The 26620-nt window shown below is 42.1% G+C and overlaps 3 protein-coding genes across 12 annotated transcripts in view; 1 reads left to right on the forward strand and 2 right to left on the reverse strand.

Moving 5' to 3' along the window:
• Positions 1-399: 399 nt before the first annotated feature.
• LOC125304099 lies at positions 400-6547 on the reverse strand. The gene is made up of 4 exons (XM_048258122.1): positions 6399-6547; positions 5322-5513; positions 4023-4184; positions 400-2972 (listed from the first exon to the last, which is right to left on the reverse strand). The coding sequence occupies exons 2-4, from the start codon at positions 5497-5499 to the stop codon at positions 2647-2649; spliced, it is 666 nt and encodes a 221-aa protein (XP_048114079.1). The 5' UTR covers positions 5500-5513; positions 6399-6547; the 3' UTR covers positions 400-2646.
• A 705-nt stretch (positions 6548-7252) lies between these two features.
• On the reverse strand, positions 7253-12486 carry LOC125304654 (DDRGK domain-containing protein 1-like). Its single transcript, XM_048259092.1, has 9 exons — positions 12331-12486; positions 11550-11711; positions 11158-11288; positions 10027-10128; positions 9405-9527; positions 8620-8658; positions 8333-8389; positions 8049-8097; positions 7253-7882 (listed from the first exon to the last, which is right to left on the reverse strand). The coding sequence occupies exons 1-9, from the start codon at positions 12416-12418 to the stop codon at positions 7722-7724; spliced, it is 912 nt and encodes a 303-aa protein (XP_048115049.1). The 5' UTR covers positions 12419-12486; the 3' UTR covers positions 7253-7721.
• A 3613-nt stretch (positions 12487-16099) lies between these two features.
• The window catches only part of rc3h2 (ring finger and CCCH-type domains 2), a 29756-nt gene continuing 19235 nt past the window's right edge, over positions 16100-26620 (forward strand). For 4 of the 10 annotated variants that reach the window (XM_048258778.1, XM_048258781.1, XM_048258782.1 and 1 more), the window contains exons 1-4: positions 16101-16465; positions 23542-23854; positions 24119-24236; positions 25632-25865. In XM_048258778.1, the coding sequence (XP_048114735.1) occupies positions 23624-23854; positions 24119-24236; positions 25632-25865 (583 nt within the window). In that variant the 5' untranslated portion in view covers positions 16101-16465; positions 23542-23623. Of the gene's footprint in view, positions 16466-19884; positions 20031-23541; positions 23855-24118; positions 24237-25631; positions 25866-26620 lie in introns of those variants that run through there. The other 6 variants (XM_048258780.1, XM_048258787.1, XM_048258783.1 and 3 more) reach the window with 5 other exon arrangements.

A 26620-nucleotide genomic window follows, 5' to 3' on the forward strand; every position in this document is an offset into this window, starting at 1 on the left:
AATTGTACATGCTATTCCCACTGCCTCGGAGCTGGGGATGTGATGTGCTGGTATCACACTCAAAGGTGACATGACATGGCTTGGGGTGTTAGAAATCCCACATGATGAAACCCTTTGACTGAATATTTCAGTCTGTACATTTGAGTCGTGTGCGCTTAGAGTAGATACAACAGAAAGGAAGTGCTAAAAAAAAAAAACACCATCGTGAGTTAATGTAATATCCCATGTATATATTATACCTAAGACTGACAAAAACCCTCATTTGTATTTGCCAACTGGTCTGGATTGCCATCACATAGACCTTGAACTTGCGCTGAACGTTGTTATTTAATTCTTTCAACAAACAGACACACAGCTGCACTCATACATGCACACAGAGGCAAGAAGAGGAGAGCAGAGCAGGGGAAACCACGTATATTTAACTCACCCTTGAGTTTGTGCAGTAATACACAGGAAATGTTAAAATGCAGAACGTCAGACAAAAAAGCTAAAAGGCAGCCTTAAAAGGCTTCAGAGTACACCACAGTGTGACAACATGATGTCCCACATATATACTGTACTTCCACATCCTCTACACACACACACGACAGATGAGGAAACAAAACTAAGTCACACAGTACAGTCAAGTCAGTGCATCACCAATATGATGAGTATTATATATGGACAGAAGGATTTAATAAGGTTAAAAAGAAAAGAAAATTGTGGTTATCAGGAAATATAAATTAATCACAGATAAAAAAAAAACAGAGGCAGAAAGAGAAAGATACATAGAGCATTTTACAGTTGAGGTTTCATGTCTTGATCAGCTTGTACAAAGGTGTTAAAACAGACAGACATACAATATAAGATTAAAATATCAACAGCAACCAACAGCGTGCAGAGGATCCATCCAATAGGATCCTCATTTGTTACAAAAAATGAATTGCTGCATGTAAATATGAATGCATGTAAATCTGCAGGTTACGCGAGATGACGCATGCAAGCAACAGTCAAACTTTAATACCTAGTTTTCATTTCTGATTTGAGGAACCAGCTATCGGCAGATCAGCTCAAGACATTCAAACGGTACACTCCGGACTGCAAAATCACACATCAGTATCACTGCACAGATCGTATTTTAACACAAGACGTCACTAGTATTGATTTATCCGATTCGTAAACGGCAAACTCGAATGTAAACAGGCCAACTGGATGTAGCTGACATGATTAACTACAACTAAACCTATGGCTCTGTTGTATCGTGAATCATTGCTAATTGAAAGGAGACTGATTTAAGATGAATCTCATATACAGTAATAATCAGGACTTCAAACCAGTAACTGTTACAGGTTTCTGATCTTAATTAGTGGTTAAACACACAAAAGTCAAAGCTTTTGTGTGTTTAACCACTAAAAAGCAAAGATGTTAAATATGGTGCAATATGATGTTATAGAAGAAAAACATGCAAATGTAATCATAAGGACAGACACATGCACATGATTACACACTTTCCTGCTGTTAAAAAGATCACAAAACTAGGTTTTGGTCCATAAAACTGTTGTTGCTGTTTGCATGTATTAAAAATATTGATATTCTTGGTTATTCATTAATGCCATGCAAAGGATGTATACAGAATCTTCAGTAATTAATCAAGTTTGTCCCTGAAGCCTGTGAGTCTTTTAAAAAGACTGTAAGATAGTGTATCTCCTTCAAAAAAGAGCCTGGTATTGAACAGTGTACAGGTGTCACAGTAAAACAGGCATTGCAACATTTAAATAATAATAATAATAATAATAATAATAATAATAATAACGGTAAAAATTGGAATAAAACACTGGGCACCTATCCTCCCCCTAATCACTTGTGCAAAAATCTCTGAAGGACTGCATATAATTTGGACATGGTGATGTTTGAATGAAATGACTTGGCCTTCCTGGGTTGTGTCATAAAACTCTTTAGAGCTCAGTAAACAATTTCATAATTTTCAAGACCAGTAATTTGACCATTAAATGGCTTCCATTGCAAATTATTTTTACAAGGTAAATTTCTCAAAATAATCTAGCTAAACTGGACATTTGTAATGTAAATTAATATTCCATTTGTACTCCAAATCATTAAAAAGTGCTGAAGGTCCCCTTGCACCATGATATGTAATGGAAACATGCCGAAAATATTCAAATAAAATATGTTCTTTGATGTGCATTACATCGCAATGTGCACGTAAGCCAGGACAGCAGGATAACATTCAGTAAAAAGTGGCATGTAAAATAAACTATGTTTGTGGTGACTTGTTAAACATTTGTGCTTCTTCTACATTGTGGTGTTGGTCCAAAGAGCAACTGGTTCTGACTTATCATTTTAAAAACATCAGTATGGGGAAAAAATGCAACATAAAAAAAACACAGAACATAACACATTAACCATGAAAAGGTAGTCAAGTAACAAAACCAAATACGAGTTCTTCTCTGGGCCAATGGAAATGGGAACATTTTCTAGGCAGACCAGATGAGACCAGTGGTGGGATCAGTGCTTTACAGTGTCTCAGTGACATCTTTGGTGCTCGGACTTCCTTCTGGCCTCCACCAACACAAACTTCATAGTCCTTCTGCTGCAGGCACTTCTTTCATTAGTGGGTGTGACTGAGGCTCTGCTTTCTATTGGCTGCGATTAGTCAGGCGACACCTCCCCTACACACTCCTCCCTCTCGGCTCCACCCATCAGGGGCTCAGTGTCCGCACCCTCCTCGATGACCGCGCAGTCCCTTGATGATGTGCCGCCTCTATCTGATTGGCTGCACAGGCTGAAAGCTGCGGCCGAACAGGAGAAGATGATGCCGAGTATGGCTATGATCAGGCTCTCGCCCACGTGCAGCTCCAGGATCCGCTTGTCGGCAGACACGGAGCCCTTCGCTGGCGCTCCCAGTTTCTGCAGGTTACGCGAGATGACGAACATGCAAGCGCTGAAGACCCCCAGGATAGCCACAGACAGCACAGCTGAGGAGGCAAGGGAAAGGACAACACAACTATAACAAGATTCCTGCAACAGATTAATCAGTGGACACCCTATCTATAAATTAGAACCCCTCCACAACAACCCACTTGGAAATTTACAAAGACAATGTATAAAAATGTTTTTACTCTGATGTTATTGGTCTTTTCAAACTTCTACATTTAGATAAACCTGTAGGGACACTATTTGCCAGACAAAACCAGTGGTAGAGCTGTTCTACACTGTATTTTATTATAGAAATAAAATACAGTGTAGAACAGCTCTACCACTGGTTTTGTCTGGTTAATAGTGTCCCTACAGGTTATATATATATATATATATATATATATATATATTCCACTGCTTGGTTGAATTTCCCATCGTCCTATGCACACCTATGAAGTAGATCCATTTTGTTGGCCGTATCACACTTGTATATTAATTCACCGAACTCGTGAAGTTTAAATGAACTGCCACGTTGCATCCGAGCTATAAAATGCAGACGTTCAGAACATGGCAACATTGTAGCATATGACGGAGGTGGCTTTTAGCTAGCTGGGTGACAGCAGGCTGAGTAAAATAGCGACGTTTCAAAGCTAAAGTTCATCAGAATCCTGGGATACGCTCGCTTGACAACGGGAGATAGAACTAACGACTGGCCTTTGGCCGTAGCAACCATCTAGTTAGAATTAGTAACGGCAGTTTGTCCTGCAAGTTGAGAAATTAGTTGATATGGTGTCGGAAGAAATTAATTATACAAACAAGACAGTTTTAGCAATTAAAACGTTTAAATTGTAACAGGAAATGAACCGCTTCGCGTCGGGGCCGGTTTTCAAACTCGACCGTGCATTAATTTCTGTGAACAGACCACCATGTCGTCCATTATCCCTTACATATAGAATATAAATGTGTGTGTATATAAATATATACAACATTTGTTGTAAAAAAAAATAAATAAAAAAATAAATAAATAAAAAATAAAACTCTCATTCAATACTGAACTACTGGACCTCCACACAGGATCTGACCCAATTTTGGGGTGGCGGAATTGTCACCTGTGCAAACATGAAGAGCTCCAATCGGCCTGGGGTGAGCGGTCCCAATGCCCAGGAAGTCCAGCAGGAAAGCAGAGCTCGAGAGGAGGACCGTACCATAACACACAGCAGCCAGAGCGTACAGCAGCCACAAACCCAGGCCATTAGACCCGCCCAGGGGACCTGAAGTACACCAGATTTATATTTAAACAGCAGCGTCCACCATACACTTTTCATCAAATCTTCAATATGTGCACTTCTATCAGAACTTGTAGCTGACCACAAGTTGGCATGTTAAAATGGTATGAGGAACTTGTATGTATGAGGAAATGACAGCTTGAGCCAAACATGTGGCGCTTTGTATATAAGATTGTTTGGGTTTTTTTCAGGCTAACCTGTTAGCACATTTGAATTCGCTCTGCAGGTTGGTCTGGCAAGGAGGCCATTGACGCCCATTTTCAATATTACAAAAACCCAGGCACCAATCACAATCGCTAATCCGGCATGGGGTGAGTTTTATATGATGACAGATAGAGCAGTGCATTCAAAACATCCAATGGCTGCGCTGATGGCAACAGGGTTAAACAGATATGGACGTGTATTTTCTTTGGAATTGAGATAACAACTGCATTTAAACCCTTTGTTTACAAGAAAGATTTGATTGCTGCACTTGTGGTAAGATGTGGTAAGAATTTTATGCAACAACTTACGTCTAATTTCACTGCTAGTTACGGCCCTGGAAGTCGTAAGTCAGTGAAGCCCTTCCAGACCTACTCCCAATCTCAATAGACCTCTGAAGTTCACCTATGAAAAAGCTTCCATCTTTGCCCATGTAAGGTGTTCTGGTATCTTGGGATTTTTCATATGCGAAAATAACATGGAGATTTTGAGTTATCGCACCTGTTAAACTCTCGCAGGGATGAAGAAATCGGAAATGCAGATGTTTTGCTCTACACAATTTTGTCCTCTGCCTTCGAGTGGATACTGTGATCTTTGGTACAGTATGTGAAGACGGCACGCTTTGATATTACCCCAGAGCTAATTTACAATGCAACTTGCCACAGGTAGTTAGCTTCAATTAACATCCGGGTCTCCTTATAATCTCCTTATATGGGCAAAGATGGCAACTTAGGTTCTTTTTTGTAGGATGATGGCAGCTTTGGTTCCTTTTAGGTGTCCCCACCAAAGCTGAGACCAAACCTACGCCCTTGTCTCTTCTTTGAAAACAAAAAGGGTAAAGACCTCTGACTGTTCTGTACTAGTGACTGGCCACCATATAGGAAAAATTACACCTATACACAGTGCATATCCTCGCCATACCTGTGTCGGTCAGATTCTGCGCTGCGTGCAGAGTGAACGCCACCCCATAGATGAGCTGCCTGCCACTGGGATCTGAGGTATTCCGGACCTCAATCCAGTTCGGATCAGCGATGGAGGTGCACAGGGACACCAGGGTGAAGCACTGACAAACGGCCGCGGGTGTCAGACTGAGAGTCATGTTTGCAGGTTAAGCTAGGAGGGGAAAAACGTCATCAGCTACATCCTCAACTCAAACACTTTGTACTGCACACATTATGTCTTTTACACCCAATGGTTAATCTTGTCGCATGATTTTTACATTTATGGCATCCTCCTTGTGTAACACACTGCAGCTCACCAATCTTCTCATGCACTATGCTCACCAATCAGAAGTGGCCCAAGTTAAAGCTAATTTAGGAATATTGAACTGAAGCTTGACTTTCAAAAAATATATCACTAAACATCACAATCGCAATTGCATCTTTCAGAGAAAACGTAACTGGATATTTTTACAAAATCGTGCTGCCCTACTTTTAAACCACATGACACTTCACATGATGAGCTGGCTTTTTGGTGATTAGGGTATTTGTGGGCGTTTACGGGCGTTTTTGGGAGGTAACCGGGTACGCCATGCTTTCGGAGGTGCAAACATACGCTGCATTGCCATTGAGATGAGAAAACATACTAAGGAACCAAAAATCCGATTGTTTGCTCCTCCAAATGGGTGGTGACGTACGTATGTGACGCGAGTTTGTGTGAAAAAATAGGACGACAATCCCCGCTGCAGAGGGAAACGTTTTGTAAGGTTAACTTAAGATGGATAACTTAGCATTGCTTATACCTATTCCGACTGGTGTTGCAGAAAATGGCTTCTGACGTTATAACCTACCTGTACATTCAAAACCGCCTAATTATCATGAATAAGATGCGTATGGCCACTGATAACATCAAAAGAACAAAATGTGCATGCACTCTAGAGGACAGCTTTAATGACCGTGGTAAAACAAGTTGTTAGCTTGCTAGGTCAGCTAGTATTTGTTGTCTAGCTAGCTATCTGACTAGCAACCTTTCGGAACATTACAGGGAAAAAAAACTTACCCAACAATTAATAGTCGAATTACACGCATAGATAAACTGTTTTGACTGAAGCACTGTCACGAATGTCCATGTCTAAGGGCTGACATCAGTGCGTTTGGTGTCTTAACCAAACCGTACTGCAGAGCTAAGCAATCCAATGTAACAACATCCCTAGGTATAAAACTAAGTTAAATTTGACAGGACTTGACAGCACCATGGGACTGTCAAAATATTGTACTTCCGGCAGTAGTTTCAATAAACTTGTCAACATAAAAGTTCCATTCGTAGTTAACAATTAATCATAAAGGGTGCCGTCTTCAGTACATTTCACTTTAATTTAATTGTTAATAATACTAATAGTAATAATAATAATAAAGCAGTAATATATTTACATTACCCTTATTGAGCTAGCTGCAACAAATAAGACACTTCTAAGACACCCTACTAATTGAAGAAGTAGTAAACCAAAACCATATTATTATATTAGGTATTCAATGGCAGCCAAATATAATTTAAATACTACAAATAACTATGATGTATATTCATCATCATGAAATGTTCTGTCTTTAGTGCTAACTTGGGGACAACACAGGCTATGGATTTCCAATGTTCACTGACTTTAATTTTGAAAGCGGCACCTATTACAGGAAGTTAGTGTATCACTTGCTGCTGTACCAAAGATGGTTGCACAGAATCACCTGCTAAATAGCTGTCTGGACAGTAATGACCGGAAATGAAAAACACAAGGGTGATCACAGGGTCACTAGTTCCTGACTCACTGAATGATATATCAAAAAGTATCAGTGGAAAACACTGATTACAAGGCTGACCTTTACAATGACTGGTGGTTTTACAGTACCCTAACAAAAAAAGCCTTTTAACTTTACAGTAATTCTTTTATTGCCCTCTTTACAGTAGGAAATGCATAATGACAATACAGAATGACATTGCTTGTTTTAAACAATATTTCCCAAAAACATTTATTAAATAATTTCACGACTGTAAAATAGTTACTCAAAGCAATGAGAAACACTCAAAATGATCACAGCCGGTCAACCACTTTTGTCATCTCATCTGCGTTTGTGTGAGAATGTCTGTGTATTTGTGTATAGCTGTATGTTGAAAAGGTTATCAGTGTGTGTAAGTCAGTGTGTGTAAGTATGTGCGAGTCTCTCTTGTATGTTGCTGTTGCTGTTGGTGGTGGTGTGTGCGTGTGTGTGTGTGTGTGTGCGCTTGCACATATGTGTGTGTGTGTGTGTGTGTGTGTGTACACACAAGGATCTTTTTACACACACACACAGTACATACACATTTGCGCAAGCAGTCCTTTAAGTTACGCAATGTTCAGGCCGTGCTGCGGGTGACGGGCGTGAGGTTGATGAGCGTGTTGCTGGCCTGCACCAGCTCGGAGATGGAGACACGGCCCCTCTGCTTGATGAAATGAGCCACGGCGTTCAGCTCCTCGGGGGTGATGGAGATGAACTTCCCCCTGTCATCGATCACTCCTGAGAAACAGAACAGGGAAAAAAATAAGAGTGAGTTTCTTCAATGGTCAGAGTACCAGTCACAGAGTAATGATTAAGGCATTACCAGAATGTCCAACTCATGATGAATACATATTATTTATGATAAGTCTGTGCTTCCCAAAGTAAATGCTTTACTAAGGCTGACCTGTGAGAGAGCCGTCTGAGATTAAGTCGTGCAGCCTAGCGATAGCATCCTGCAAGATAAAAAAAAAAAGTTACATTGGGTGACGTGACCACACAAACAAGCGTGTGCACGCGTCTAGATTGTGGATGTTGTTCGATTTCCAGAGAATTATACATTTTATCCTTATCATATCTAACCTGAATTTTAAAAGCTCAATGCATGATCAGAGCTCTCATCACTAGGCTTACATCACCAGCAACTGAGTAGAAGTCACCACTTCCTCGCTCACTTAAAAGTGCACCTACCTGTGTACGCATTCCAAAGTGTGAGGCTAGATCCTCCAGTAGCACCACTTTGGAGTCCTAAATCCAAAAGATCAAATAAAAGATTAATAACGGAGTCAGTGCTGGCTATGCAGCTTTACCATTACAATACTCCTGCATGCAAATTAACTGAAAACATAAGAAAGCAATTCTTAATAGAAATCTGCTGAAAATGCTGCCATGTTACAATGTGACATTAATTAGACAGCTGTGTGCAGTGCAAGCTTTATTATAACAGAATTAACAGACATTAACACACATAATATTACCTTGATATACTGAATGAATTCCTGAAGGAGATTTTGGGACTGTCAAAAGCAAATACATACAAACAGTCAACCAACAGAAACAAAGAAAGGACACACATGTGTCCTAACAGCAGTACATGTTAATATATAAACTACACATCCATATAAACCAGTTCTTAAGTAATATAACTATTGGCATACAGCCTTATGACATACCTTTATACAAACATTAATATTATTATTGATTATTACACGGCTCTTCACAATGCAAGTAGAACGCTCCATTGACTTGAATAGGATTTCCCAAAGTTCTAGCGGTCATTATTTTCCTCTGAAAAAAATAATGACCACTGTCAACGGCAACGGAGTTTGTGCTTCTAATTCAGGTCTTTCATATCACTCCCCAACTACTGGAACTTCATTCAAAAGGGAAAAGCAGACGGTTGATCAGCTGTGTTCTAAAGAATGTTTGATTTAAGTTCAGCAGGTGTTGTTGCGAACTATTTGTTTCTCAGCAAAAGCTGCGATGAACGGTAACAAATAGACTATAACCTAGGCTATGTAGGCTAAAGAGTCATATCATGGGGAGTTTGTTTCGTTTTGGCAAGTAGCCGTGTAATAAGCGGGATAATGTATAGAACGCCGGTCATTATTGGGAAAATAACTCCCTTCAGGGCGGAACAAGACTCCTCCGCTGCGAGTTGGGGTCTGGTTCGCCCTGTCGGGACTTATTTTCCCAATAATGACCGGCGTTCTATACATTATCCCTTACTTATGAGGGTTGCTAACGAAACCAACTACCTTACCTCTAGTTCAGTGAGCTCCTCAGCTTCCCCCTGCTCCTCTATGATGAAAGACTCCTTCAGTCGCTGATACTCCTCCTCCTCCTTTCTCTCTTGCTCCTCCTTGGCACGTCGAACCTCTTCTTCCTACAAAAACAGAGCAAACAACGTTATTAGCAAGACTCAAACAGAGCACTGCAGGAACTTTGTGTTTCATTTTTATAACATGAAGTAGCCTACATCTAAAATAATAACACCTAAAGCAATGAAATAATAATCTCCTGTATCTCCATCTCCAATAATCTCCATGTATGTACAATAAACAATAATGATAATAATAATGATGATAAACTGCCTAATAACTCTGAATCTATATTTTTATTCAAAAATCTTCAAATTTTCAGAGCATTAGACACAGTCACAGTCCAGAAGTAAAAGACAGTGATCCGCACACCATGTAGCTCCCATGGAAGGTTTTTTTTATTTTGCGTGCAACGTTTCGAGCCCCTGGCTCTTCCTCAGGCAAGAGTTTACAGTCACAGTCCAGACCATAACTTTTGTTTATTTCATACATCAGAACTGAGGAAATATCACAGGAAAAAGTTTATCTTCACTTGTATTCTTGTGTGTGTGGCAGCCATTTTACCTCTTGCTGTTCGAGCATGCGCTCCTTTTCGTCCTCCTTGCGTCTCTCCTGCTCTCGGAGCTCCTGCAGGCGTTTCCTCTCCTCGCGCTCCTCCTGCTCAGCCTGTCACCGGGACAACAACAGCAGCACTTTGAGTGTTTCTCATGACAACTGTCCACAACTGGAATACTTAGCAGATAGACAATGCTAACTGTGAAATGATACATTTATCCCGTCAATCACAAAGTCTAAACAAGATAAGGTAAAAGTCCAGAGCCTTTTATAAACTGATGGACATATTTCCATTACACTTCTCTACACTACACTGTCTGAAAATGTTTTCTGAAAGTGTTTTGGAAAGTATACAGCAGCTTTGGATGTCACAACTGATCTCCTGTGTGGATTCTGCCTTTGACTGGATTCCTAGGTTTTGGCAATGAGGACAGTACTAGGAAACTTAAGTATACACAACTCGGCAGCTGATAGACCACAACAGAGGTGAGTACTGTGAACTGCTAATAAGATGACGTAGCCTTTAACGGCATTAGCCTCCAGACTCCTACATTTACTAGCCACAGCAAGGGAGAGTTGCACAAGCAGATAGGAGAGATACTGAGTGTAAGACCGTGAGGTAATATTTGACACTTATAGAACATGCTGAGGAAAAAAGCCTGATTGGCACAGACTGCCAAAGCCCATAGATTTTGAAAAGTACTGGGATAATTGGAAAAGAGATAATTGGTGGATTCTCTGACAATTATACGCTTTGCATCATGGCCGCATTACCACCCAAAACGTACATTCATTTCTGCTCCCCAAATACAATGTCATCCATTGTCCCTTACTTATCATGATGACTAATCAAGTGAAATAATCAAGTGGTCATGAAAATAATATTACACAACCTCTCTTAATTGCAGTAGGTAGCCAAGCAAGTAAAAAAACAGTGAAAACAAAAAGTAAGACTGACAGCAGTAAGTATGGAACACTGAGGTAAAATGTATATTTTCACATCCCTGATATAGTATAATTATGCATTTCAACAAATAGACCTCAATTACATCCCTGTTATGCATTTCACCTAAGAGGTAAATTGATCAGAGGTGTCCTTGCCCAAACACTTGTGAGATTGACTCCTCAAGGTTCTCTCACCTCTCTCTGGGCCTTCCTCGCCTGTTTCTCTTCCAGTTTCCTTTGCTTCTTGGCTCCTATTTTTCCAGTGGCCTGCTGAACAGGAACATCCTCCTCCTCCTCCGCCTCCTCTACCTCTACTGGGCTGTCCTCTGAAGCAGGAATCACACGGAAGAGTTAAACTCTAATTTCAAATACAGTATTAGCCTGCTAATTTAAAAATGCACTTTGATTAATACACATATAGCTAGTTTCACATGAACTGGGGTTTTCATAAAAGTAATGACAAGTCCAAAGCCAAAACATTAAAGCAAGTGAGTTTGGGGATATATTTTTTAACTAATCAGTCTCTGATAAAGATATGTCTGTAATGTCACACAGGTAGACAGGCATGGAAACATAGCATAAGTTACCATCCTCTGAAGCTTCTCTCTGAGGACGTCTAGCCTCCATGGCAGCATGCATGCCGCGTCTACGGCGACGGGGCATTCCAGCACCCCGGTCCTCGGCGATTTGGGGCCGCAGAGGCGGTGCCGCAGCTCGGGCAACCACCTGATGTTGGTGCTCATTGTCAGCTATTAAAGGGGGAATAGGTGGTCGATAAGGGAGGAAATATTATTACAAGTTAGAAATTCTAACATCACAGTCTCTGTGTGATCTCACTTCTGTGCTGTCTGCAAAACTTAAACCAAAGATTGTTAAGGCGGATGTTCAGTATTCTAATGGCGCACCGCAGAAACATTGACCTTCTGTTTTTAATGAATGCATGACACCATCGGTGAAAAACTAAGTAGTGACCTTTATTAAACTAATAAATCTAATAATTTACTAATCTAATCAGGGATTCAGCCAACACATTGTTGGATTATCTGGTGTGTAGCCAACAAATTTGACAGCTGGTTAGCTGGCTAGCTGTAACTCTTCGCATAGCCTGTAGCAAGTTGAACAGAGCAAGATGTCACACAGGTGTGCGTGCGTGCGGGGGGAAAGCTTAGCATTGATGGGTTCTGTCAGTGCATGTCTAACCAAGAATCGGGGCTAGCTTTACCCATGGCCAATAACAATAACTGACTGTAAAACTACAGCTAACGTAACGTTAGCTTGCTAGATCATAAAAATAGTAACATAAGCTGACGCTGACGTAGATAAGTTACCTCTATGTCATCCCGACAAAATAATTTAATATCTACTTACATTGTTCTGCTCTTCCCCGTACTTTTACAGCAAAAAGTATAAGTACAATAAGAATGACTGCTGCAACTATGTACAAAACTATTTCCATGGTTGGTCAAAATCGTCAACATTTGCAATCGTGTCACAGAGTCACTTCTTCTCTACCTCCACTGTGCAACAGCTTTCGCCATCTAGAGGTGTGGAGATGCTTTACAAGTAGTACAAACAGGCTATCCATAATGCATGCGTGACTTCTTTCTGAGCACTACAATTCTATGCTTCCCGTAGGGCATTCATAGGCTACAGCTCACCATCTCTTTCCCTTCCGTACCCACTTTACCTCACAGAATTTCAGACACATTCTTGTAAAATATGGAGCAGGGAAAAATGAATACATATCAATAAAATGGACCGCACACACACACACACACACACACAGAGCTGAGTTCAAAACCACATGCATGTAAGCACACACACATACAAACACACACACACAAATACAAACTCTCTATTACAGTTTTTTTCCTTTTTTCCTATTGCTAACACACTAAAATGACATGCATAGCACAATTACTTACATTTCTGGAGACTTGAGAAGAGGTTTTGCTCCCTGTGTGTCAAAACTATTAAACTGTGTGTCAGCTGACACACAAGGAGCAAAACCTCTTCTCAAGTCTCCAAAAGTCTAAACACATTTGCTTTACACACATTTTGCAATTCAAAATGGCCCTTTGTAAATGCATTCAACACGGTTATTTGCATAAGACACGACAATCTGCCATTTCAAAACACTGCCATTCAAAATGACACTACATGCTACACACTGACTTGTTTGGTGAAAAATAAAACAACTAAATGTTTCAACGGCATGTGTGTGTATCTGCAAATATTTCTGTGCATGTGAACAATCTGAAGCATATTCTACAATTTGAACTATTTTAATATTATCGACAAGCATACCAAAGATGAGAGTTCTTTTTATTATGCCCAGTGTGTAGTTGGTTAGACAAAAATCTGGTAATATAATTGAAGTGTGTGCCATTTGGTGCAAACGTTTGATTTTGATAATGCTATGTAGATTTGGTTGCAGTGCTTCATTTTTCAGGATATATGAGGTATTTTAAAAGTTTGGGTGTGTGGTTTTGTGAATTGTGTTAAGTATATTGATAAAAACCAGCCTCATTTGTAAATTGTGTTTTAGCAATTGGAAAAAACTGTATTATACATAGGGCTACAACACACAAAGCTTTGACCCTGGAGGGAGTTTTACCATTCATCTCATAGTTCATCATCTCACACACCACGAGTTTGAATTGACCTTTTTAAATGACACATTAAAAATCATTTTAAAGGCATTTACATGCCCAAGGGCAGGACCTCAGTTTGAGAGGTAGGATAGGCCTAATGGTGGTGATGTGTGTGTGTGTGTGTGTGTGTGTGTGTTTGTGTGTGTGTGTGTGTGTGTGTGTGTGTGTGTGTGTGTGTGTGTGTGTGTGTGTGTGTTTGTGTGTGTGTGTATGCGTGTATGCTGGTGAAGTTTGCCATCTAGCCCTGTAAAACATCAGTAGCCAGCTGCCACATTCACACCCATACTTCTCCCATTTTGTTTGCACATAATTCTGCCTATATCAGCCAGTAGATAGGCTAAGTGTTTTAGTATAACATGGGTCAACCTCAGCACTCACAAGGTAGATGATAGAAGCATAGGTTATCCTTATCAGTACTGTAAAAACATGTCAATCAGTAATAGCTCCAATGGGTTTTGATGGGGCTTTATTAAGAAAAGAAAAAGGGAAAAAATGTTGCACCATTGATATGCAGTAGTGAGAACAGGTGCGCTCAACTTCAAATCTCACAACAATTTCGGGTGTGTGTTAAAAAGTGACAACTTAGAATAGAAAAACCGCACTCTCAAGTATATTCTCTTTACTTATTTATTAATGCCATGTCCACAGATGCGTTTCGGCCTAAGCCGATTTATTATGGCATATAATAAATAAGTAAAGAGAATATACTTTGAGAGTGCGGTTTTTCTATTCTAAGGCACCATCGATATGCACCATTGATCATAATCTTCTGTGTTTCGTGATTATTATTACCTTAACCATTTTGTTAAATAATATTTCGATACTTTCACCAATTTCTTTTCCATTATGTGTTCCTCTGGGCTACTTGAATATGTCCAGATAGATTAGCAGTGTTGTTTTAAAGCAGATCTGGTTTGTTTCTTTCCTACCTTTATTGCACATTTCTTTTGTGTTATTTAGTGAAAAGTAGGACTATGGTAATGGATCAATAAAGGCTGTATAGATGTCAAAACACAGCCATTTTCCTGTTTATAAACTACAGTACCCATCATGGCCACAGGGAGGAGTATGAGTCTTAAGATTATTGTCCATCCAGAAATCCACTATAGTCTACAGCATTGCTCATATAAGTCCAAAGTTCAAGTCCAAGTGTAAACAGATCCGCTTAGGTAGTTTCAGAAATCGGATCTAATTACTGGCATAATATTTAAATGCTAAAGAAAAACATCCCATTAGATGGACAGTGATAGCTGAAATCTATTTATAAAGCCATCCTTGTTGATAATTACAAACATTTGGTTGTTTTAACAGAATATTGTAGTTTTGTATGAATTACAAACATGTAGCTAATTTCATTTGAACATGTCTGGGTGCAAGTAGCCTCGATGAACATGCTTCCTCGTCCAAACATCCCGTTACATGTTGTGTATTTGGTGGGTTGAAGTATGTGGCATTGAGTCTGGAAGTTTCCATCAGGGAGACACATTGGGGGTCACGTTGCATTAGAGTGGGTATGACTATTGCTTGATGTGTGGTGTTTCCCTCTAACCATTATAGGAGCAACTCAGGAGTGGGTCACACCCTACACACTGCCTAACACACACACACACACACACACACACACACAGCTATACATTTCATTAATCCTCCTACAACACACACACACACACACAATACACAGCCACACTATAATACTTGCTCTGTCTCCCCCTCTCTCTGTTCCTCTCTCTCTCTTATTCACTCCCTCACCCACTTCTTTCTTTTCATCTTTGTGCTGTGTTCCAGAAATGTCATATGTACTCAGGTCAGTGGAAGCAAAGCTTTGCCCCAACACATCCTCAGGGTTATTGCCCAACTTGTCTTGGCCCTGCAACATGTCTACATGTGTCTATGGGGGTTTGTTGGTGGCTTGGTGTGTATCCAGAATGGGAGAGGGAAAGATCATCTGCAGTATCTTTGTGTGTGTGTGAGAGAGAGAGAAGAATTGACTATATTGATGTTTTCCTTTACATTTGCATTGAAGCAAAGATTGCTAGGTTCTCAAAAAGTGTATTGATATCTTTGTAATCAAAGCACCAACATTATCTCAGTAAGAACTTATATGACAATTGTATAAGCCTATTATCATTTATGATTAGGCTACGTGTTACTCTTAGACTTAGACCCCTTTGAAATAGTGTGTTAACGCTAGTACCCCAGCCCCCCCCCCCCACAAATAATCGTGTGCCTAAAACTTCTGAAACTGACTTTAAAAAGTGAAACGACGCGCTAGAGGGTTGCTTTGGAGGTGGGTGATCTGTGCCTTCCCTGGCGCGCTCATCTTCAGCCGCGTTTCCCTGTCTCTTTAAAACAGATGCAGCCCACGCCTCAAAAAGCGGCTTGTTCCGGCTTCGCCCCTTTACATCCTTATCCTTGCCCCTGACTAAAAAATAGTACCATATGCACGTTAACAAATTAAGCTATTATTCGTGTAGTGAAACAATGGTTTATCCTTTTTGTGTATTTCAACAGCAATTGCGGGACCGTTAAATCCTCAGTGCGCCTGTGGACTATCCGCTGCTGATGCGCGGACTGGCGGAGTGATACCGGCTTGGACTGGGTCCTCCCGGTTGTCAAATCATGGGAGTGTACCTGCCTGGGCCAACATGTCGTTAGTTAGGAGATGAATACTGAAATTAGAGTTAATAGCGTCTTTGTGGTAATGTGATGCCAGAACTTCCTGCGTCGTGCAGACGAAGGGGACCATTCTTATCGCTGTGGAAGGCTTTCATCTGAATCTGTGTTTTCTTTGCGCACAAGATCGTCACTAATGATGGATAAAACACCAGTACTCAGCCACTGGGCTTGAGGTAAGTGACGAGAGACGCGACTTTTTACGGATCAAAGTGGGCTAGTGTATCTGGAGTGGTGAGCTAAGCCATGTCGTGTCCTATATTATTATGCAATATTGGGAGCTAAATAATTTATTTAAACCATGCAAATAATGCAGAATCCCTAACGTACCCCTCTGTAGTATACATCTATGTGTGGTACCATTCGACATTTCTCAGTTTACATCCCCAGTGCTGCAAAAATAGCTCAAACTGCTTGGAGCTGCAAGCAAAGCTTATATTGGTGTCAGACGCTCCAGTACTTTCGCTGCACAAAATTTCCAGAAAGGCCCGTTGCGTTGCGGAGTCCGACAAACGATGCAACTAGAAAGCAAGGAGCGAATGCATACCGTACTGCTGTTTTGCCAATTCTCAGATCGTAGCCTAAATGTATCAACGACGCAGCTCGTTGTTATAACGACAGCATAATTAAGAAGCGCGCACTGTGAGTTAGCTTTACTCTACTTTCAGATGCTTTGCAGCACATGGAGTTAAAAAATAGCATAGGCCTATTTACTGAAAGAAATGAACAGTTTCAGTAAGCTTCAGGCGTCGACATATGCGTTGTTGACATACAGTAAATACTGCTGATCACTACTATGGCGGAATTGTAGTGTTCGATTTTTTAACAGGCATTCAGAACAGTTATTATTGCACCAGCCCAACTATCACTGATACATTACACTTCAGTGGCGTACATCATTACTTTTATATAGCCAAAAACATGCCGCCCACCGTACTGTTTTGCGCGCCTTATGTACGCTGGCGATGGCTGGACCAGCGGACCCTTGCCTCTCGGAGTTTGTGGCTGTTGTGATGCAAAGCACTAGTTTATTTGTCTGTGTGGATATGCCATGGCTCACACACACAATTTAAAAGTAGCCTAACAATGTTCTAACTTTTGTTTGTAAGGAATCTGAGTCATTTACTCATTTGTTGTGCATAGCCTACATACACGGAACTAAATGCGGTCTTGGGAGGACACATTGTGGATGCCATCTGCACGCACACAAAGACGTCACATTGTAATGTCGATGCCGGAAGTTGCTGCTGAGATGATTATCTGTCTAAAACATCCTGAGGTCCACTGGTTCCATAACAAAATGTAAATTAAACGTAAGTTCTTTGTGCGCAGTGTGAGCTTCCCATGCACGCACAGAAATGTGCTCTTGCGTCTGGTTTTTACAAATACTTCAGAGTGTTTACAATAACGCAAACAACCCACTCCCAGTAGTCTATCTACGATCCTTGAAAGTGATCTCTCCACCAAGCTCCTGTCACGTGAATCTCAAAAGAGGGGCACCACCATTTGTTGCTCACCAAATGGTGTATGTTAACACTTGCAATCACAGCTTACACAGTGGTCACAATCACTTACAGCTTACTTTATCTGCAAATTATCGGCCTGTAGCCTGTCCATAGGTTGTGCAAATTGAAAGACCATGTCTGCTCTCTCTGGTTGTGATTTTAAAAACATGGGTTTGTAGTTTTGCAGCACACTGGCATGAACTGCAGGTGTTATGTGTCTTGTTGCTGGCATCAAATATGATGCTTACCACGAATAACACCTCGACCAACCGTCACACAGACAGTGTTAGAGAAGGACTTCAACAGATAGAGGGATCATTAGAAAGAGAGAGAGAGAGAGAGCATACAACACTGACTCACTACTGTCAGCATGTTTGTTGGCTGTTGAAAAGACAGAGCTCGACTCAGGCAAGCCCAGCTGTCATGTGTTGTGGGTGTTGGTAATGACATGGGAGCTGCTGTGTGTTGGTGAGTGAACAAGTTGTCTGTGGTTGTGAGGGCCTGTCATTATGTTTAACAGAGTGTGTGCATGTGTATGTAAGTGAATGTAAGTCTGTGTGTGTATGTGAGTGTGTGTATGTGTGTGTGCCTGTGCAGTTCACCGCCCGTCATGGGTCTGGGAGAGCCCTCACTGCGAGTGTGTGAGCGAAGGTGTCTGTCTGAGCCAAGTGGGGACAGGATGTACTAACGTCGAGGTCATGGTCAGAATGACACGCTCGCTGAGGGTGACCAATCAGAGAAGGGGGGACTCAAACCCCCCCACTCCATGTGCTCACTTATCCAACAGTTGTGGCATTGTAGGGGGGTCTAGGCTGGGATGGGGTGGGGTTTAGGGGGGTGGGTTGGTGCCAAGATGTGGGAGGGAGAGGCGGGGTGCTAGGGGGATCCCAACACAAGGGACTGTCCATCACAATGTTCTGTTTTCCCCCAGGATGGGATGCCTTGTTGGGTTAGGTCTTCGAGAACCAACCCCTCCCCCTATATGTGCATGCAACACACACACACACAAACTCTCTCTCTCTCACACACACCTCCGTTATTGTTAGAGAACATCAGGTACTGTTGGTGGCTGTTTTCTGGTATATAATACAATTCAAATAATAAAACATGCAGTGTCATCTTTTAAATGCAGTGTAGTGTCATCTTTTCATACTTTAAATAGATATTCAAGGTAGGCTACAGTAGGACATTCTATTGTAAGAAACTAGGTTTCTGAGATTTTCTTAACCTTTTCAGATGCAGAAGTCACACAGAGGTGTGAATCATATTTGGATTAAGTGAGTTACTGTCATGGGAAGATTGAAATGTCAAAATGCAAATATTTGTAGAAACATCAGTCTCACTCTCATTGCATGTCCCTTGAGTTGACAGTTTTTGGGATGTGGGACGGGGGCGTAATTACAACGGTTACGAGACAGTGATACAGCCGTGGGCAGCCGTGGCCTACTGGTTAGCACTCCGGAGGGTTGCCGGTTCGAACCCCGACCAGTAGGCCACGGCTGAAGTGCCCTTGAGCAAGGCACCTAACCCCTCACTGCTCCCCGAGCGCCGCTGTTGTTGCAGGCAGCTCACTGCGCCGGGATTAGTGTGTGCTTCACCTCACTGTGTGTTCACTGTGTGCAGTGTGTTTCACTAATTCACGGATTGGGATAAATGCAGAGACCAAATTTCCCTCACGGGATCAAAAGAGTATATATACTTATACTTACTTAAACAAATTCTCTGTTTTACAAACATAGTGGCTACTCAACTTGCAAACAATGTAAAGCGTGAACTCTTTGTGTAAGTGATCTCTGTAGTTCAAAGAAGTGAATAAGCAATGGACTGAAATTACATTCTCTAGTCCGAGAAATATCTCGAAACTGTGATAGGCTGCGATACATGGTATATTCTAAATGTGTCACAGAAACGTGTTAATTTTCAATTGAGGAAGTAGTCACCGTGTTCGCCACAACGTGAGTCACTGTTGCTCGACCGTGTGTAGTCACGCGCGCCCCCGGGAACAAGGCGTCGCCAAAAAACTTCCCCAGGAGCGCGTTTTGTCACATGTGTTGTCGGAGACCTTATAGTTTAGTCACATGCGTCCCGGTGCGGTCGGCGGATGAGTTTAACTGGTGCGTGAAGCCAGTGTTCTTAAATTGAGCACTACTGCGGAAACATGACTCCAAACATCAGAACTGAGCTGTCCACGCGGGAGAAGCGATATGGACACTTCCCTCCGCGTAGTATTCGTGTGGTGCGTAAGTTTGACATTGACTTAATTGTCATCTCACAACTTTAACGATAGGCCTACTTTGATCTTTACATTTTTTAAATGTATTTTTTTAATCTATTCAATTAAATTCAATTAATTAAATATGTTGTATATTTGTTTGTAGTAGTCTCCTTCAACATCACATGGCACAGTCCAATAGCATGGCTCTTTCCTTTCCTTAGCGCAGACAGCATAATCGCATACTGCATAAAGTTATTTTGCCTTTCATTTGTTGATAATATAATGCTGTGTTTTGTGCACAAAAATTATGGAAGGAAAATGTTAACGCTACAAGCTGGTAAATGGAAGTGGAGGCATCTATGCTTTATCTAACTGCATTGCTGGGCCATACTTAACACATGGCCAGAGGCCACACTCAGTCACTACCATAGAAAATAAGTAATTCTCTCTCTCTCTCTCTCTCCCTCTCCATCCTTCTTTCTTTCTGTGTCTCACTCTCTCATTCTCTCTCCTTCCTTCTTTCTTTCTGTGTCTCACTCTCTCATTCTCTTTCTTTCTCACTCTCACTTTCTCTCTCATACACACCCTCTCTCTCCCTCTTTAGTGCAGCCCTGTCTGACAAATGATTGATTCTGAACAGCAGTGAGTACTCTTGCATAACTCACTCAGCAAGACAGCACAGGTTAAACAGGGAGAGTTGGTTAGTTGCATGGCTCAAGCTGCTTCCACCTCATGGGAAGATGGTGGACTGGTTGATTCTGCACATGTGCTTATAAAACCCTTCAGACATGCTATGCATGCTGGGAGATATCAGAAACACTTGTTGCGAGATTTGATCACCAGATGGTGAATGCTTAACGGTCACAACTGCAGTTAATAGTGGTCGCCCTTAAGCAGTCTTGATTTAAAAAAAAAAAAAAAAAAAAAAAAAAACTTGCATAATAACTGGGTGTGTCTGGGATGATTGTATTACACATTCTTGTCTGTAAATCAGTCGGGCAAGTACAGTTTTACTTTTTAACCCAGTGAGGATTTCTTGCTCCACTGCAGATAGGGGTGTGCTCCAGTTTTAAGTCTTGAGTGCTCTGCAGTGCATGCAATGCTTAGCACACCGACTATGGACAATCACAAGCCTGACAGGCACACAACATGCCCAAGGCTGGCACATTAGATCACTGATTAGATCTGGTATGCAGGAACATGGACATGTTGGATGTGTGGTTGTTGTGAGCTTGTCCCAGCTTCTGCTGTTCCCCTTCCTGCTTCTTTCTCACTCTGTAGCCTGTGTGGAAGGACATAACAAGGGGAGGTGTGAAGTGGTATCTTGGAAGGAGGGGGGGGGGGTTGCTGGGGGCAGGGGTGGTGTGTGTGTGTGTGGTAGGGGGTGGGGTGGTTGCGGGTCGGAGGATGATGTCTGTGGGAGAAGGAAGGGACATGAACCACCTCCCTTCCTGGAAACAGCTTAGATTCACTGGCTCTAATCTGTCTTGTCAAATTACAGCTTGGAAAGGAAATCTGAGCTTGAATTAGAATGGTTAACCAGCTCTCCTTTGTGTGAAAATCATTTGAAACATCAAACCAGCTCTCCTTTGTATGAAAATCATTTGAAACTTCAATCATCAATTTGAATTGAATCTCTTGCCATCTTTTATATTGTCATCCTCAGGTTAATTAACATTGTACAGTATGTAGTGGTAGTGGACACGAATTAGGCGCTGTGGAAAGAAGGATCAGCTAAATTAATTAAATTAATGTAAAAGGCTGCAGTATTGGTTGGGGATTACTAGGAGAAGTTAACCATATTAAACACATTTAATTGTCTTGGAAGCAAGGAGAGGGCCTAAACGATGGTGGATTATACTGCATAAACTACCTAATGACCGTATTGTAATTTAGAATGAAGCCTGAAGGGCTCTATCGGGTCGTTGTTGCCAGATGGGAAAGGAGGAGGGGTAGAGGAGTTGCTGAGTTAAATCTTCAGGAAGGTGACACAGGAAATAAGAAGTCCCAAGGGGGACAAACATGACTCATGCTTTGTAGGAGTGCATCTCTTGAGACGTTTTGTTGAAGTTTGGGTATTGGACAACTGTTGCAAACGAGACTTGACTTCATTCTTGAATTTGTGCACAACTTCATGAAGGTATCATTGTTTTCTATTTAAATCAGCATGACCCTGCGTTAGTAGCCCTGCTTTCATCAAGTCTTGATTTAGTGTAAACATTTCAAATGCAATGGAGACATTGACTTTCTTAAGCCTCTCTCCAGATATATATACTGTAACATGTCCTTGAGATAGGTTTCCCTGACATAGCTTGAGCCTAGAGCTAAGTAAAATGAGAGTTTCAATGAACATCTCTTTTAGTCTAGGACAGTTTAAAGATTAAATGGAATAGAAAAACATTTTTACCTTGTCTTTATTGAATAAGGACACTTCTATGCATATCTACAAATACTGTGAACTGGAAACCCGGTTGTTTCCGTCTTCATATGCAAATATCAGACTCTGAAATGACCACTAAAAAACGTGTCAGAATGTGATTCAAATCATCCCTCTGATCACTCCCCTACACCTCCCCCCCCCAGCATGTTACGTTTCCACTTTGAGCTGGAGATTCAGGTAGACGTTAGACGTTGCTCACTTAATTCCACAGCCTAATTATAGGGTTGAAAGGGTTGCTCACTTAATTCCACAGCCTAATTATAGGGTGAAAGCGGGCTTGTAAAATAGCATCTGAGCATGTTTTTGACAAACAAAAGTTTTTATACTTTCTATCAGAGAACAAGGTAAAATACCCTGGAAAACTGGTCCCTGATAAAGTTAACTGGCCTAATCAGTGAAAACTTGGCTTAGCAGAGTCAATGTAAAGCACACAAATCCCATTATCTGTGTATCCATGCATGCATGCAAAGCAAGCGAGAAGCTGAGGCTGTGACCTGCTGTGTGATTAGGCTTAGTGCCAGCTGGCTGTCCCGGAGCCCGCTGTTATCGTTACCTGCCCTGATTGGGGGCATTGTGCCACTAACTCCACTCCGTTCTGCTCCCTGGGGGGCCACAAAATCTTGGGTGTCTCGCCACAACGTTGAGTTCACACAATCCACAGGTCCTGCCCAGGGCATCCCTGCTATGTGAAAGGTCAGCTGGGGTCAGTGCTGTGCTTTTATTGTTGGCCTCAGTAGACCCAGGCTGTGGGAAGGCAGGTGCGCCCCGCCCGAGACCCTCACAAGGATAAGACTTACCCCACGCTTCCTCTCTGAGCTTCAGAGAGAGGGGTCACGGTCACACATGAGGTCATGTGTGTAGGATCCATGCCATTTTTACTCCATATCCGGTGAATGTGCTGAAGTGAATGCGTGCTTGCGTGCCTGTGTGTTGCACTTCTGTGTGTGCTTGTTGTACTACACCCATTTTCTGGATGCCTTGTACAGTAGATATACTGGACAACCGTAGCCATTATGTGTTCACACATTACACCAAACAAATAAACAAAAACAAACAACAACCCAACTCTGATTTCTCGTTCTTCGCCTGCAGCTGCTCGTGAGCTGCTCTCAGGGTGTCCGGCGTGCGGCATGCGTTCTCCCTGAGCGGCACAGCTCCCCCCGGAGGCGCCAGGATGCCGGTGCAGGCGGCCCAGTGGACAGAGTTCCTGTCCTGCCCCATCTGCTACAATGAGTTTGACGGCAGCGGCCACAAGCCCATCAGCCTGGGCTGCTCGCACACCGTCTGCAAAACGTGCCTACACAAGCTGCACCGCAAGGCCTGCCCCTTCGACCAGACCGCCATCAGCACCGACATCGACCTGCTGCCCGTCAACAGAGCCCTGCTGCAGCTCGTCGGTGCACAGGTGCTTGTGTGTGTGTGTGTGTGTGTGTGTGTGTGTGGGGCGTGTGTGTGTGTGTGTTTTGGAACTGATTGGAAAAGGTGTTGCAGACGTATGAAATATTACAAGTACAGGGCACTGCTGATTTTTGTGTGTGTGTGTGTGTGTGTGTGTGTGCGTGTGTGCGCACACGCGTGTTTTGGGACTGATTGGAAACGATGTTGCAGACGTACAGAATATAACAAAGAAGTACAGGGCACTGCTGATTTTGGTGTGTGTGTATTGCAGGTCCCTGATGGTCCGAACGTGTCCTTGAGCAGTGCAGTGGACAGTGAGCACTATGAAGTGTGCAGGGCCTGTGTGGAGGAACTGGCCCTCTACCTGAAACCCATCAGTGGAGGTAAAGGTAAGCTGTGTGTGTTTGTGTGCATGTACTGGTACATGCATGTCTTTTGATGTGCACTGGCTTGTCTTTATTGATGTCACTTTCATTTAGTATGAATGTATTAAAGTTGCTACTGTGTAAGTATGTGAGAATTTATTGTACAGATGAAATGTTTTCTAATGTTTTATATATATATGTTTATATGTGTATATTTGTCTGGCAATGTGTATTTTAGAGATTCTTTTGAATGTGTGAATGTGTCAGTGTTTGAACCATATACATATTTCCTTGTTTTATACGTGTGAATATATATATATATATATATATATATGTCTGTGTGAATATGTCAGTGTTACCGTATACATATTTCCTTATTTTATACATGTGAATATGTATGTCTGTGTGAATGTGTCTGTGTTTGAACCATATACATATTTCCTTATTTTATACGTGTGAATATGTATGTGTGAATGTATCAGTGTTTGAACCGTATACATATTTCCTTATTTTTATACGTGTGTGTTTGCATGTGCAAGGGAGACCGTAGATCACCCTCTGTTTGAGTTGGTGTGTGTCAGTGTGTTCCTGGTTAGATGCTAAATACTCTCATAGCACTCATAACAGCCCACGGCAGAGGACAAATGCATTTCCTGTTTTTCTGCACATTTGATTGACTGTGGTCAGAGTGTTTGCGTCAGAGCGAGCGAGACAAGCGGCATGTTGCGCCGACCATCAAGGAAGCACTGGGAGTGAGACAACGACATCACTTCCTTTCACACTCGCTCAAGTTTCCTTAAAGAAGAAAAAAGACCAATTTAAAACCAACAGGCTAGGGCTGAGTCAGAAACCATAACAATGTATGCTAGTAGTGACGTGCTTGCTGAATGCCTAAGACACTCATCAGGATCTGAACCATTTTGAATACATAGCTTTGATTTAGTGACGTCATGCTACACGTCATGGATTGCGAGGTCTCTGGCTGTTGTGCTGTGGGGGGGTAATGGTCCTTTTAAGGTTAGTAAAGATCTGCGGTCATTAAATCCAGACCTCTCTTGCATCAGATCACTTACATGGGCCTCCCTATAGCCTGTGAAATAGCCCCTTAAGCGATGCTGGTTTATTCGCTTGTTTTTATAATGGCAGGAGGTTCCAGGAGGTCGATGCCTTTAGGTACAGACAGTATGAGTCCCAGGGCAGGGAGGTTGCATTGTATGCAGATCGTTCTGGTACTGAATGCACTCTTGTCAGTTAGGTGTGTGTCCCATTATATCATATCACTGGCTCTGTCAGTAAGGTTCTTCAGTAAGTTGTGTGTGTGTCTGGTTTTTGTCATAGAAAACATATGACAAAAACATAGAAAGCGCACACGATAACACCTATTGGGTCACCCATCACTGTTCTGTTGTCTCCCTGTAGGCGTGGCGACGCTGAGCCCGAGTGCCCTCAGCCGGCCCATGCAGCGGAAGCTGGTGACGCTGGTCAACTGCCAGCTGGTGGAGGAGGAGGGTCGCGTTCGGGCCGTACGGGCTGGCCGCTCCCTGGGCGAGCGCACCGTCACCGAGCTCATCCTTCAGCACCAGAACCCTCAGCAGCTCTCCGCCAACCTGTGGGCCGCCGTCCGCGCCCGCGGGTGCCAGTTCCTCGGACCAGGTATGTGCCACGAAGATGATGAGCGGTCGACCCTCACACAAAGCTGCTTGCACGCTGCCCCAACAAATGCCAACAAACTCCAACATTACAAAGGTGGCAGTTGTTGGTTTCAATCTTTAGAATTTTCAGGAAATCTACATCAAGCTCCACACTGCCAAAACCGTAATAGAATTAATAGAATTGAATAAAAATTTTCAAACTCTAACAACTCCATCCGACAATTAAGACCAACAAACACTGACTGATGGTGCACACTGACTCGATGGTTGGTGTTTGTTGTTTATTAGTGTGGACAAATGCCTTAAAAGGTTGTACTATATGATGGAAGTACTATATGTATCGTTGAGTTTACTTTGACTCGAGGAAATAAGAAAGACGCACTGAAGTTTTCAGAAGTAAACTGGTTAGCCCATCCGGTGTAGCTAAACCTGAACTGTACCCTTCATAGGGGGCCTAAAACTGTAGTTGTGCCATAGCATCAGGATTTGTTTGTTTGTGAAGTACGACAGCAGGGAATCAGGGATTAATTATTGGATGTCATCACATAGTCAGTTGCAAATAGACCTCTGAAGTTCCCCTACAAAAAGGCTGCCATCTTTGTGATCTGGTATCTTTGATTTTTCCTATGGGAAAATAACATGGGGGTTTTGAATTATCGAACCTGGTAAACTCTCGCGGGGACGAAGAAATCTGAAATGCAGACGTTATGCTCAACACACTTTTGTCCTCCTGCTCCTGTGATCTTTGATGCGTTA

Source organism: Alosa alosa, chromosome 12, assembly GCF_017589495.1.
Source record: "Alosa alosa isolate M-15738 ecotype Scorff River chromosome 12, AALO_Geno_1.1, whole genome shotgun sequence".
Lineage (NCBI taxonomy): Eukaryota > Metazoa > Chordata > Actinopteri > Clupeiformes > Clupeidae > Alosa > Alosa alosa.